The sequence below is a fragment of the Gobius niger genome (genome assembly GCF_951799975.1).
Source record: "Gobius niger genome assembly, chromosome: 10".
Taxonomy (NCBI): Eukaryota; Metazoa; Chordata; class Actinopteri; order Gobiiformes; family Gobiidae; genus Gobius; species Gobius niger.
Genome location: NC_136861.1, coordinates 31190731 through 31203623, shown reverse-complemented (window position 1 = coordinate 31203623; position 12893 = coordinate 31190731). Strand labels below are relative to the sequence as shown.

The 12893-nt window shown below is 41.1% G+C and overlaps 1 protein-coding gene and 1 long non-coding RNA gene across 2 annotated transcripts; both read right to left on the bottom strand.

The window, feature by feature from the left end:
* Nucleotides 1-1191, bottom strand: ier2a (immediate early response 2a). The gene has a single exon (XM_079565175.1). It carries the CDS (start codon nt 1023-1025, stop codon nt 456-458), a length of 570 nt encoding a protein of 189 aa, XP_079421301.1. The 5' UTR covers nt 1026-1191; the 3' UTR covers nt 1-455.
* Nucleotides 1192-8123: 6932 nt separating this feature from the next.
* On the bottom strand, nt 8124-12881 carry LOC306968806. Its single transcript, XR_013793283.1, has 2 exons — nt 9754-12881; nt 8124-9693 (listed from the first exon to the last, which is right to left on the bottom strand). It is a non-coding gene; the product is annotated as an uncharacterized lncRNA (long non-coding RNA).
* Between the last annotated feature and the right edge of the window lie 12 nt (nt 12882-12893).

The following is a 12893-nucleotide window of genomic DNA, read 5'->3' as shown; positions in this document are numbered from 1 at the left end:
GTCCACTCCGTGTTGTACAAAAGATTTCTTTTAATAATAATAAATATACTGAGGTAGATCCATTTCACATAGAATTCGTCAGCATATTTGCGCCTCTCATAAAATCACACATTTAAAATGACAAAAAATCTACAGAGTCCGTTCCGATTAAGGCAGTGTAGCAAATCCGAGCTGAGCCAGTCTTTCCTGGCTGACCTGCCGGGGGGGAAAAGTAGGCCAGAAGTTCGTGAGGGCATTAACAGGCACCAGCTGGCGTTGCCGTTTTTACGTCTCTACTTATGACCTGCCGCAGCCGGTCTGTCTGGCACCGCCGTAGCAGCCGCGTCCGAAAGGCTTTGAAATAAAAACCTCCCCTTTTTTTCTTTTTGCTCCACAGACGCGTAAAAGGAGCAGTTTCGTCTTGTTGTTGTTCTTTTTTTTAAGGCTCTCAAAGTCTTACAAACGTGTCGCTCGCGTCAACACGCCGCGATAGCCATGGGGACGGGGATGGGGGAGGGGGCCGCCCCGAGGTCACTACACGTCACGTAGTCCACCAGCGCCGCGAGCTGCTGCGCCGCCTGCGGACAGTCCAGCTTGGCCTTTTTCAGCGGCAAAAAGTCCGGCACCGCGGCGATTTTGCCCCTGCGCTTCCGCGACTGTTGCGTTTGCCCGTGCGTAAAAGTCCGTTCCGCGCGCTCCTGCTCCGGCTGCGCAAAAACAACGGCCTCGCTGACCCCTTCTTCTTCTTCTCCTTCTTCCGCCGCCGCCTTTTCCCCCTGCGCGGACCACTCCTCGGGCCGCGCCGTCTCCGAGTCCGTGCGTAGGTCCCCCTGCGCCGGGTCGCAGCTCGTTGTGCCCTCCTCCTCCTCCTCCTCCTCCTCCTCTTCCAACTGGGCCGCGGCGTGGTACATGTCCCGTGCGCTCTTCATGACCAGGGTGAGGAGGAGGCTCTTGTGAAGTCGTAGTCCGCCTCTCTGCGTTCGAGAGCTGTAAAGTTTCCCCAAAGCGACGACCATGATCCGCTTGGCCTCTGCGCCGACCTCCATGTTTTGAGCTGAGGTGGGAGGCGGTGGAAATGCTGTGCGTAATGGGGGGAAAAAAGTGTCCCACGACGGTTGAATTACGGCCCCGACGACCCGCTGAACTCCTGCTCCGGCTGCGAGACACAATACAGACCGGAGGCACGCACGGCCGCTACTTATCACCTCGGTGACGTCACAGGCGGTTGGCAGCGAAGGCCCCTCCCTCTTCGAATTGTTCCGCTTTGGTGATATGTCAGACTTTTACAAGCGCACGCTTTGTTTTGTAAATAAACCCGTTCAGTGGGGGAAAGTGCACGAGGCGCTTGATGCAAAGCAGACCTATCTCCACACATCAGTCGCCTGTCATGTTGTTGATAACGGTGTTTTGGGTCACTCCTGGTTCACAGGCAGGGGCGGACTGGGATTGAAAAACAGCCCTGGACTCTTAATTTTTTGATTGGCATCATCAGCAAAAAGAACGGGAAAGGTGGTCGTAGAAACAGAAGCAAAATCATTAATATAAATAATAAATAATAATGGTCCCAAAATTGAACCTTGTGGTACAACATACTCCACGGAATTCCTTTTAGATTCATGTTTTTTTTATACTGGGCTTTACCCAAATCTAAAAGCTTCTCGACTGGAGAGCAACAATGTAACGCCTCATTTGAAAGCTAGGACCTACAAAAGTGATGGAAACTTTTCGTCACGTCGCCACATTTTTGTCATATTTTTGTTGTTTTTTCTATCATTTTTTGTTGTGTTTTTCTCATGTTCTTGTTGACTTTTCATCCTCTTTTTCTCGCTATTTTGATGCTTTTCTTTTTAGCTTTTAGATTTGGGTAAAGCTCGGTTGAGGCGGGACCGGTGGCCCTAGAGCCAGTGGCCCTTCTGAACTCTTCCAGAATGGACATATGGCCAGTCCGCCCCTGTTCACAGGTTTTGCCTTAACCGATTGCATTTTCTCCAGTTCAGCTTTACCCAAATCTAAAAGTTTCTCGACTGGAGTTTAGCCCAGTGTAACGCCTCATTTGAAAGCTAAGACTGACAAAACTCATCTAAGGTTGTTGTCGTCCTTTTTTTGCCATGTTTTTATTGCATTTTTGTCACCGGTTTTGTTGCTTTTACATCACTTTTACTGTTGCGTTTTCATAATTTATTTGTCGCCTGTTTTGCATCATTTTCGTCACTCTTTTTGCTGCGTTTTCCTCCTCATTTGCGTTTTTTTTTTCAAGAAGCTTTTAGATTTGGGTCAAGTAAAACTGGAGAAAGTGCACTCGGTAAAAGCGGTGGTGAAGAGGTTTAGCGCGAGTTCAGCCTCTTTAATGGCCATGACAAGAAGTAGTAGTTTTTTGCTGATAAGATCTGCATTTTTTCCTATGTTCCTTTTTTCTAAGACATGAACGAAAGTGCAATAAAAAGGCATTTGTCATACTTCTTGCAATATGCGATACCGCGGTGCGATATTGCGATGACGATATTCTTGCGATGTTTTGCCAAACCATTTCAGCATTCAAGTTAAACACGAATCACAAGTTTTTGAACGAGCTGCAGTCGTCACAAAACTAAAATCAGAATCAAAACATGATGACGAAATGTGACGCAAATGAGTGACGAAAACGCTGTAAAAGAGAGAGCAAAAACGTGACGAAAACACAAAAAAGTGAGCAAAAACTTGACCAAATGTGTGGCCTAAACGCAACAAAAGAGAGAGAAAAAACGTGATGAAAATGTGTGACATAAACGCAACAAAAGAGAGAGAAAAAACGTGATGAAAATGTGTGACATAAACGCAACAAAAGAAAGAGAAAAAACGTGACCAAAATGTGTGACAGAAACGCAACAAAAGAGAGAAAAAACGTGACCAAAATGTGTGACGAAAACGCAACAAAAGAGAGAGAAAAAACGTGACCAAAATGTGTGACGAAAACGCAACAAAAGAGAGAGAAAAAACGTGACCAAAATGTGTGACAGAAACGCAACAAAAGAGAGAAAAAACGTGACCAAAATGTGTGACATAAACGCAACAAAAGAAAGAGAAAAAACGTGACCAAAATGTGTGACAGAAACGCAACAAAAGAGAGAAAAAACGTGACCAAAATGTGTGACGAAAACGCAACAAAAGAGAGAGAAAAAACGTGACCAAAATGTGTGACGAAAACACAACAAAAGAGCAAGCAAAAACGTGCCGAAAATGTGTGACCAAAACACGGCAATAGAGCGAGCAAAAACGTGAAGAAAATGTGTGACCAAAACGCAACAAAAGAGTGAGCAAAAACGTGTGACGAAAAACGCAACAAAAGAGCAAAAAAAAATGTGACCAAAATGCATCAAAAGAGTGAGCAAAAACGTGACCAAAATGTGTGACGAAAATGCAACAATAGAGCGAGCAAATATGTGACGAAAATATGTGACAAAAACACGGCAAAAGAGCGAGCAAAAACCTGCCGAAAATGTGTGATCAAAACGCAACAATAGAGCAAGCAAAAACGTGAAGAAAATGTGTGACCAAAACGCAACGAAAGAGCAACAAAAACGTGACCAAAATGTGTGACGACAACGCAACAATAGAGCGAGCAAAAACGTGATGAAAAGCGACAAAATGTGTAACAAAAACGCAATAAAAATAAAAGCAACAATAGACCACTGCATTACATTTTGGACACTGTTACCAATACAAAACATGCTCCTAATGCTACTTTCGGGTAATGGATTTGGAGAACTAAACATCATTTAAATCTTGTATTTATCCATCTCCATGGAGACGAGCTGGAGACGTCCCCGCGCCCAAAAAAATGACTGTCAGCTCTAAAGATGGTTTTTTTGGACATTTGTGAGTATTTATCTACAACAGAAATAGCTGAGTCTACAATAAAGTCGTGTCTATTTAATTCATCACCAAACAGGCCGTCATGGGGGCAAACAGCTGCGCTCATTTCTTTATTACCCACTCAAGCCATTAAACCTTTACGGCGCCGTTTAGTTCAAATGCATTAAATACGTGGAGAATCGTACTTCCATTACACCAGCGCGTTACATTAACGCACCTCCAATTATACGTCATGACAATATTTAATTTTACGTTGACTTTTTCCACACATGTGACAGTTTGTGTTTCTTGCACTTATTTTTGTAGTTTGTGCAAATGTCTGAATGTGGCGGTATATTGTTTGGCCCATGATTTATTCCATAAATTCGATAAAATCATATTATCACTCATTCCGGCGTGTATCCTTTTTTTCGTTCATTTTTTTAATCACATTTTTGTCAATTTTTTTGTAATTTTTTGGTCAATTTTTTGTAATTTTTTTGTCAAATTTTTGTCACATATTTGTCATTTTTTGTCACATTTTTGTCATTTTTTTGTCAAATTTGTATCAATTTTTTATCACATTTCTGTCAATTCTTTGTCACATATTTGTCATTTTTTGTCACATTTTTGTAATTTTTTTTGTCAATTTTTTGTAATTTTTTGTCAATTTTTATCACATTTTTGTCATTTTTTTTGGTCACATTTTTGTCATTTTTTTGTTCAATTTTTCATCAATTTTTCGTCACTTTTTTGTCACATTTCCATCATTGTTTTCGTCTCAGTTTTGTTGCTATTTTCACAGCTTTTTCCCAGAAGCTTTTGGACTGGGGGTAAAGCCAAACTGGAGAAAATGTGCTCGGTTCAGGTGGGAGTTAAGGGGTTAAAATGATTATTCCAGTATTGCACTTCGGCTTGAGTAAAAATTTAAATCTTTTTTTTTTGCAGCACACGAGTCAATACACATTTTGGCCGGGCTCTTCCTTTGCCCATCCCTGCGCATTTGTCACCGCTAACGCCATATAAATAGACTCGCGCAGTCCCCCAGTCCGCCTCCCACGCGTAAAAAACGCACCTCCCTTGTGTTTGTGTGCGCTCTCACCCATCCCCCCACGCGCTCGCGGCCCTGTTTCCTCTCACAGGAAGCAGGAAAGGAGGGGGAGGGGGGGGGGGGGGGGGGGGGGGCGGGGCGCAGACGTGGCCATATAAAGCGCATCCTGTCGCTGCTGTGGCAGAGGAAACCCATGACGTGATGGGAGCCCTGGTTTCCTGAGGCCATTTAAAGCAACGCCGAGCACCGTGCGACTTCCGTGCCCATATTTGGACAATGGCATGCAGCTTTACTACAGCGTGCGCAGTACTGCTGGGATTTCGCTTTGACCCAGTGGGAAATGAAAGCAGTATGCAAATCTATAGGTGCTTATTTTAATGTCTTGCATCTTGCAGCTAAACCAACTGAAACTAGATACAGTTAAACGTGGATCAGAACAGCACCCCCTTGTGGAGAAAATGCTAAATTACATGGCTCACAGGGTAAACTGGACATCCACTGCAGTTTAACAACAGGGTTTGCAGTTTCTAGAGAAAGTATTCTTTATCGTGTTAAAGGTACACATACTCCTTGTCAAGCATTACTCCAGTGAACCTAAAAAAATGAGATTTGTACTTAGTAGAAAGTACAGTAGAAACTGCAAGTCATGTTAAATAGGTGTGAATCCTTAACCCCTTAACTCCCACCTGAGCCGAGCACATTTTCTCCAGTTTGGTTTTACCCCCAGTCTAAAAGCTTCTGGGGAAAAAGGTGGGAAAATAGCGACAGAACTGAGACGAAAACAATGATGGAAATGTGACAAAAAAGCGAGAAAACATTGACAAAAAGTGACGAAAAATTGATGGAAAAAGTGGCAAAAATGTCACAAGAAATTGACAAAGAATTGACAAAAAATTGACAAAAAAATTACAAAAAATTGACAAAAAAATTACAAAAAAATTACAAAAAAATGACTGAAAAGTCACAAGAAATTGACAAAAATGTGACAAAAATGTGACAAAAATGTGACAAAAAAGACAAAAAAAATGACAAAAATGTGATAAAAATTTGACAAAAAAAATTACAATAATGGATGAAAAAATGACTAAAATGTGACAAAAAATGACAAAAAAATGATTAAAAAGTTACAAAAATGAGTTGAATACCCAACAAAAAAAATGATGGAAAAAAATCTGATGACGTGAGGAAAAAGATCCTCTCGGTTCAGGCGGGAGTTAAGAGGTTAAAGGGGCTAGATGCAAGTTGGCCATTTTATACTCTGCTTTTTTTATACTCTAACTGCACCTTCTATATTAAGCTCGTGCATGACGGCAATTCGGACCCAAAGTAACAACTTTTTGAGTGACAGTGCAGGATTTTAGAAGCAGTTGTGGTCTGGAACATGTAGGGGAGGAAAATACATTATATTAACATTAACATAGTCCTTTTTGATTCAAAAACATGAAGGCTGTAGCCGATTTTAACAGCTGTACTGAAACACGACACGTTATTACGGGATGATGTTAGGCCAAAAGCTTAGAAATGTATCTACCACAAAGTGCAGTCCACAAATACTGCACTTTTTTTTTAAAGGGGGGGGGGGGGGGGGGGGGGGGGGTATTATGCAAAATCGACTTTTTCAAGCTTTACATCATGTTATTATGTCATTCCCTCATTAAAAACATGCCTGAAGTGTTGCCTTGGCACATTCACGTATTTTTGAGTAATCTGTAAAAACTCTGATGGCGGCCATTTTAGGGATAGGTTTGCCTGAGTCCTCCTAGGAACGCCCCCACCTCCTGGAGACGCCTCCGAGCTTTCGTCACCAGCCGAGTAACCAACCACTGCTCCTCAGTAGAGCCCCCCTAATAATAATACCCCCTCTTTAAATGAATGATAACGTTACAGCAGGAGAATCAGAATGTTGAACTTGATAACAATGTAAAGTCACAGTGCAACTCGGGCTGGGACGATCCACTTTGGTCACAATCTGATACGTATTACAATTCTCAGGGGCCGATCCGATATATTATTATATTATTGTGGTACAGTAAGTAATTCATATGTTAACCTTAAAATGTGCACAAATAAACAAACATGTATGTCCAAAGTCCAAACCAAATGACATTTGTTAAAGGAACAGGCCACCGTTTTTACAGACAGAGATATGTTCTTACCTTAGCTTAGACGAGCTTCTATCTTGACCTGTTTTGGAGCTATAGAGGAGAGAGGGAGAGGCTAAATGCTAACGCCGTCTGTGCTGTGTTTACGTGATAAAAGGCTCGCGTGAAGACCAGACAGGTACAAAAGAACTCGTCTAAGCTAAGGTAAGAACATATCTCAGTATGTAAATCGGTTGCCCATTCCTTTAAGATTGAAAAGTCCATGTACACAAAATGTAACAGTGCTGTGCAACTGCTACAGGAAAACAAGAGTGCAGGATGAAGATGCCTCTGAACACAAGCATTGAAAGTATTGCGATTCTTGATAAAGTATCGATACTTGGTATTGCAACACAAAGTATTGCGATCCGAGCCGATATTTTGTCCCAGCCCTAGTGACAAAGTGTACACTTCCTTACCTAAATATATGCCGTCTTTGAGATTTGGTAAGTGTCACCGTTAATTACTTTGTAAAAGGTTCATACTGTCTCTTAGGTTAAGCCTATTATTGTTTTGTTCTTTTAGTAAGACTAAAAGAACAAAACAATAATAACGTTAATTACTAATTATTAATGATTAATTGTGCATCTCTGAAATGAGTAAGATATACTTTGCAATGAAGGCAATTTGAGCATGGATATGAGGCGATGGTGAAGTAACATGGACATAAGGAAAGAGCACTTCCTGGAGAAAGGCCACATCTTATGTCATTAACCTCTTAACTCCCGACTCATTTTTTGTGTATTCAGCTCATTTTTGTAACTCATTTTTTTGGTAATTTTTTGTCACATTTTTGTCATTTTTTTGTCACATTTTTATCAAATATTTTTCACATTTTTGTCATTTTTTTGGTCATTTTTTGTCAATTTTTTTTGTCATTTTTGTGACATTTTTGCCACTTTTTTGCCACATTTTCATCATTGTTTTCGTCTCAGTTGTGTCGCTATTTCCACACCTTTTTTCCCAGAAGCTTTTGGATTGGGGTAAAGCCAAACTGGGGGAAAATGTGCTCGGTTCAGGTGGGAGTTAAAGGGGGTTAAACAAAAGTCAGTTTCGAAATGTGGCAGAACTAGAAACACTTGGAAAATAACCCCCCCACAAAAAAAAAAAGAGCCGTCAGAAATGTTACAAATCTTTTATTACGATACTCATCATTTAGTCCATAGTTGACATTTTCTCTAGGATTCGCCTTTATTGTACAGTTGTTAATGTGCAATTACCTTGGATAATGTCGGGTCACAGTTACAGGGCTTTTTCACAAAGTTATTGGCACTTGGAACACGGAGAGGAGGATGGGCCACTGGTGCTACAGGCGAACACAGACACAGTACAGGGTGAAGCGGAGTCGGGCTATATATCGATAGGTCATGCTGCCAGTGCACAAACATGAGAGGTGCATCTAGTATGTTTAATATACAGTAGTTATCTATACATGTATATAATCGTATTTATAGTTTTATATATATATATGTACTGTTCAGTGAAAAACAAAGGGTTTTCGTAAGTAGCCGTGCCGCGCCGTATCCATTCAAGTGTGTGGGTCTACAGAAGTCGTGTAAACAGACATGCTTCAAAAAATAACGTCGCGGGAATTTAAATTCTTGCGAGTTCGCCCTTCACTCCTCGCACTCGTGAGGGTCTGTACACAATATTATATAGCGATACCATTAGGAATCATAACACTGCAGTCTTCTGGAATTTGGGACAAAGTTTGTACCAAAAAAATGTACAAAAAAATTAAGGAAGGGTCATAAAGCTAAAGCTAATTGTTTTTTTTGTTTTTTTTTGTACACTCAAAAATTAAATGAATGTTGACTTCAATTAAATATATTATGTATATTTTTTATTTGATCAATTTTTGCATGTTAATTGTGAGTAAAAACATTCAAATTATTCATTACACATAAAAAGAATTAGAAAATGATCACATGAAATGAAAGTTGACTTTAAATAAACATAAAGTATATTTTCCCCATCTAATTTTTCATGTTAATTGTAAGTCAAAAACTATATATTTCAGTTAGCATTAAAAAAAATGGCATGCGAAAAATCATATATAATTTCTGCTATTTTATTAATTTATTTTTTGAGTGTACTTTTTTGAGTAGGTTTTGCCTCTTGTCGGTTTTCTCACTTTTGTTCCCTTTGCGCTCCCATATTTCCCGCTTTCTTATTACGTGTTTTGTTCCTGTAGCTTCTCTCTTAAGTTATATGTTCACACGACTGAACATGGCGACAGCTTTTACTGCATCTGCACCGCACGTGGTCATCATGAGGTCATTAACCACTGAACACGGGAAGAGGATCTGTCGGTAGGAGGAGGATCTGTCGGTAGGAGGAGGAGCTTCGCCAGTGCGGCCTGAAAGGGCCACTGGCGAAGTAAAAGTTGAGGTGATTCAGATTGAACCTACCTGAAGTCACTGCCTTGCTTCGATGGACACCCGTTTAGTGGAAGTGAAAATAGGGCCGCATCTCAATTCCAGAGCTATACATACCGATAACCACAGCTCACTATGAATGTAGCACTTTCATGGATTGTCCCGACGTAATAAAGAGGGTATTTATGTTGTGTACTAACAATATGTGCATTAATGTATCACAGGCAACGAATGGACTATACTGTAGATCTAAACTTTGCTGAATGTTCAAAAACAGCACAGCTTTGACTTCTTTTTTTTTTTTTTTATTCTACTCTATATCAAATTCTAACAGTGGGCAATAAGGAATGATTATTATTATTATTTTATTTACCAATTAAAAAGAAATGTATATTATTTTATTACAAGAACGTTACATAATGAATTAGCCACAAACTAAAGCATAAATAGTAGTGGCCCCAAAACACTATCTTGAGGGCACCCAAGAAGGGGGAGAACCACCGCTATTGCTTTTGTACATTATAAACAGTTATATCAGATTATATTTTGAGAACCAACACATGATTCCCTTTTATCTGCAAAACCGAACAATCAGTTTATTCTCTGACACTCGATTTGAAGCGGAAGTGAAAGTCAATTCGCTAAGATCCTTATTCAAAGGTTTAAGTATTTTAATCTTGGTTTCGTTTGTTGCTTTTTTTAATGGATGTGCCCGAATGAGGAACTGCATTGACACTACTCATGCGTCCGAGCTCGGCTTTGAGGAGGTGAGCTTTGAGAATTGGGATGCGGCCCTGATATAGAGGTCTGTGGGACAGGAAGCACAACAGTCTGGCGAAGTCTACTGGCCTGGTGCTAGAATCCAGATGAACCTCAACTCCGAGTTTGGGCAAAGAAAATCCGAACTTTTCCTCTCCCAGATTCTAGCAGCAGGCCTCCGAGGTATCGGAGTGTGAATGCGTTTTTTTTACAGTCCAGCGCTAGGCCAACTGAGGTTTTGTCGTTGTTGATACCCTTAGTCCATTCAAGCACAGTACTAAATTTGACCGCCCGTACAAACCTGGTGGATTTGTTTTTTTTTTGTCGTTGTATTGTGAAACATGTGGCAAGTTATTTTGTACAATACATGTGATGTGAACACAGAAAGGTATGACCGGACATTTTTTTACAGTAAGAATTCACGGTTTTCCTCGTCTCAAACTCTTTCTAGAATGGGAAACAGGCCTACAGAATGGCACACGGAAAATAAATGTGGAGGAAACAAAAGAACACTTGGGTCAAGATCTCGACAAACTGTCTGTTTTTTTTTTTTTTTACGGGCTCACAAAAACAACTCTGTGCCACGTTCAAAAGAAAAGTAAATGTAATATAATCAACATATAGGAAAGCTAAAGGGCAGTGCCGGTTCTAGCTACAAGCAGAGTTGTTCAAATGTGCAGGGCCCCACTTTAAGACTGGAACGTTGTAGCGACGCCGTAGCAAAAATGTTGGCAAATATTTTGAAGATGCCGTTTTCAAATTCGTTGAAAAGTGACAACACAGTCTCCAAGAAATCACTTATTTTTTGTTTGTCAAAAAACTCATCCCCTCTCTGTAGAATTTTGTGCGGGGCCCCCGTTCAGCTAGAAACGGCCCTGCTAAAGGGGTTTGATTGCTACACATCAGCAGTGGAAAGGTGCTTGTCTCTTTAAGGTGCTCCAGCCTTCGCTCTACGTTTCAGAAGGTGCTAAAGTCATCAAACTCCCACAGGGCAGCCATTTTGGATTCTAGTTTTTTTTTTTTTTTTTTAAACAGGTGGCACAACATCATGGGCTCATTAGACACATAAATAAAGTATATGTACCGAACACGCTCTGCCATACATGCACAGACAGTACCATAGACCTGCTCAGTATTGCTTCCTCCCGGACATCGCTGCTTCTGCTTATTGATTCATTTAAAAAGGCACATTCAGAGTCTCCACTTACTTCTCCACTAATGTTGGAATAAGCTTCATCACAGAGGCAGATGTTTATACTAAAGATTACGAACGCAACAGTCAACAGTCAGGCCAGGTCGACCGATCTAAACATCTCTTTAGAATGTATGCTTCAAAAGCCGCAGTTCAACTGCTAATATCGCTCTGCTAAACAAAAACAGACAAACGAGATTCTGAAAAAGACTGAAACGTATAGTCCCATCTACTATAGGTCAGCCATTTGAGGTTCTTTAAGAGGTCCTATGTTAACACTGCTTATTAGACTATGTTTATGCAAAAATAGGTTTACCCCATGGTGACAAATTATGCTTTTGTAAAAGATAAGGCCCTTTACAAACAGCGCGCACAGAGGGGGCTAAGGGGAACGAAGGATGACAGTTAATCAATGTGCGAACAACTCTAACGGATAAAATGTATAAACGCTGATATTTCCACTGTGTCCAAGATACAACGTGCTCCTTAATCCCACAGAGAAACTCAGAGTGCTCTCCACTCTTACAGGAGAGACGCACGGCACAAACATCATCACCGTCTCCTGCTCTGGACAAACAGCTGACTGACCCACACTTAAAGCATGAGAGCGGGAAGCAAAGTCTGGGCCTGTGACGCCTGTTTGTAAAGGGCCATGAAGATGAAGATAAATCCCTCAATCATAACATGTCTGACATGTACTCTTGTATAAATATATTTCCTCTAAAAATATGACCCTCTGTGATTAAACTGCTGCCCATAATCAACTTTACAATCATCTCTGTAGAAAAAAAAAAATCTTGCCTTCTCTCTTGATCACATCATAGAAAGAGGAACATGCATTTAGAAAATAAAACATGAGCAACACAGTATACCGAGATCAACACTGCACAGTGACACATTGAGTGAGAGGTTATACCTGCGTGAAGGGGACAGGTGCCGTGGAGGGGACTTAAAGGAGTGGAAGATGGTGAGCTCAGGTAGTGTTCAACTGGAGGGACTTTCTCCAAAAAAAACCTCCCAAACAAGACTCGGTCAGGCTTGCATAGAGGAAATCCGTTCACCCGTTCAGCCGCCCCCTCTACAGCCTGACCCCTGTTTTCGCCCCGACACGAGACGCTCTCCAGGGGAATGTTTTTCACGTGTCCGACACCCTCGCGCTGTCTCCGATCGGTCTATTTATTCCGTCGTCACGAAGCAAAACGGAAAAAAAAAATTAAAATTGTTTAAATGTCCGGGTTACAGCGGGCGCAAAGTGGGCCCTATAGCAGTGTGAAACAAGAGTTGCATGTTGGAGCGAGCGCGGGGGCAAACCGCGAAAACGGACGTCGACGGGAGTTGAAATGACTTGGGTTGAACAGAACTGATTGTGATTTGAGTAGTGCAAACTTACAAACTTGTTTAGCGTCATGTGCTAAAGGCTATCGATGCTAACTAGATCTAGATCAGTTTTTGTAGGGGGGGTGTTCAATTCTATAGATACGCACATGTTGTTGTGTCTCTAAAAAAGCTATTTAAGCCTCTTAATATGGCTGATCGTGAGAGGAGGGCATCTGGCTTAATTA

What these genes read in the sequence shown, in the direction of transcription:
- ier2a (XM_079565175.1), bottom strand. Translation starts at nt 1,025, where the DNA reads ATGGAGGTCGGCGCAGAGGCCAAGCGGATCATGGTCGTCGCTTTGGGG.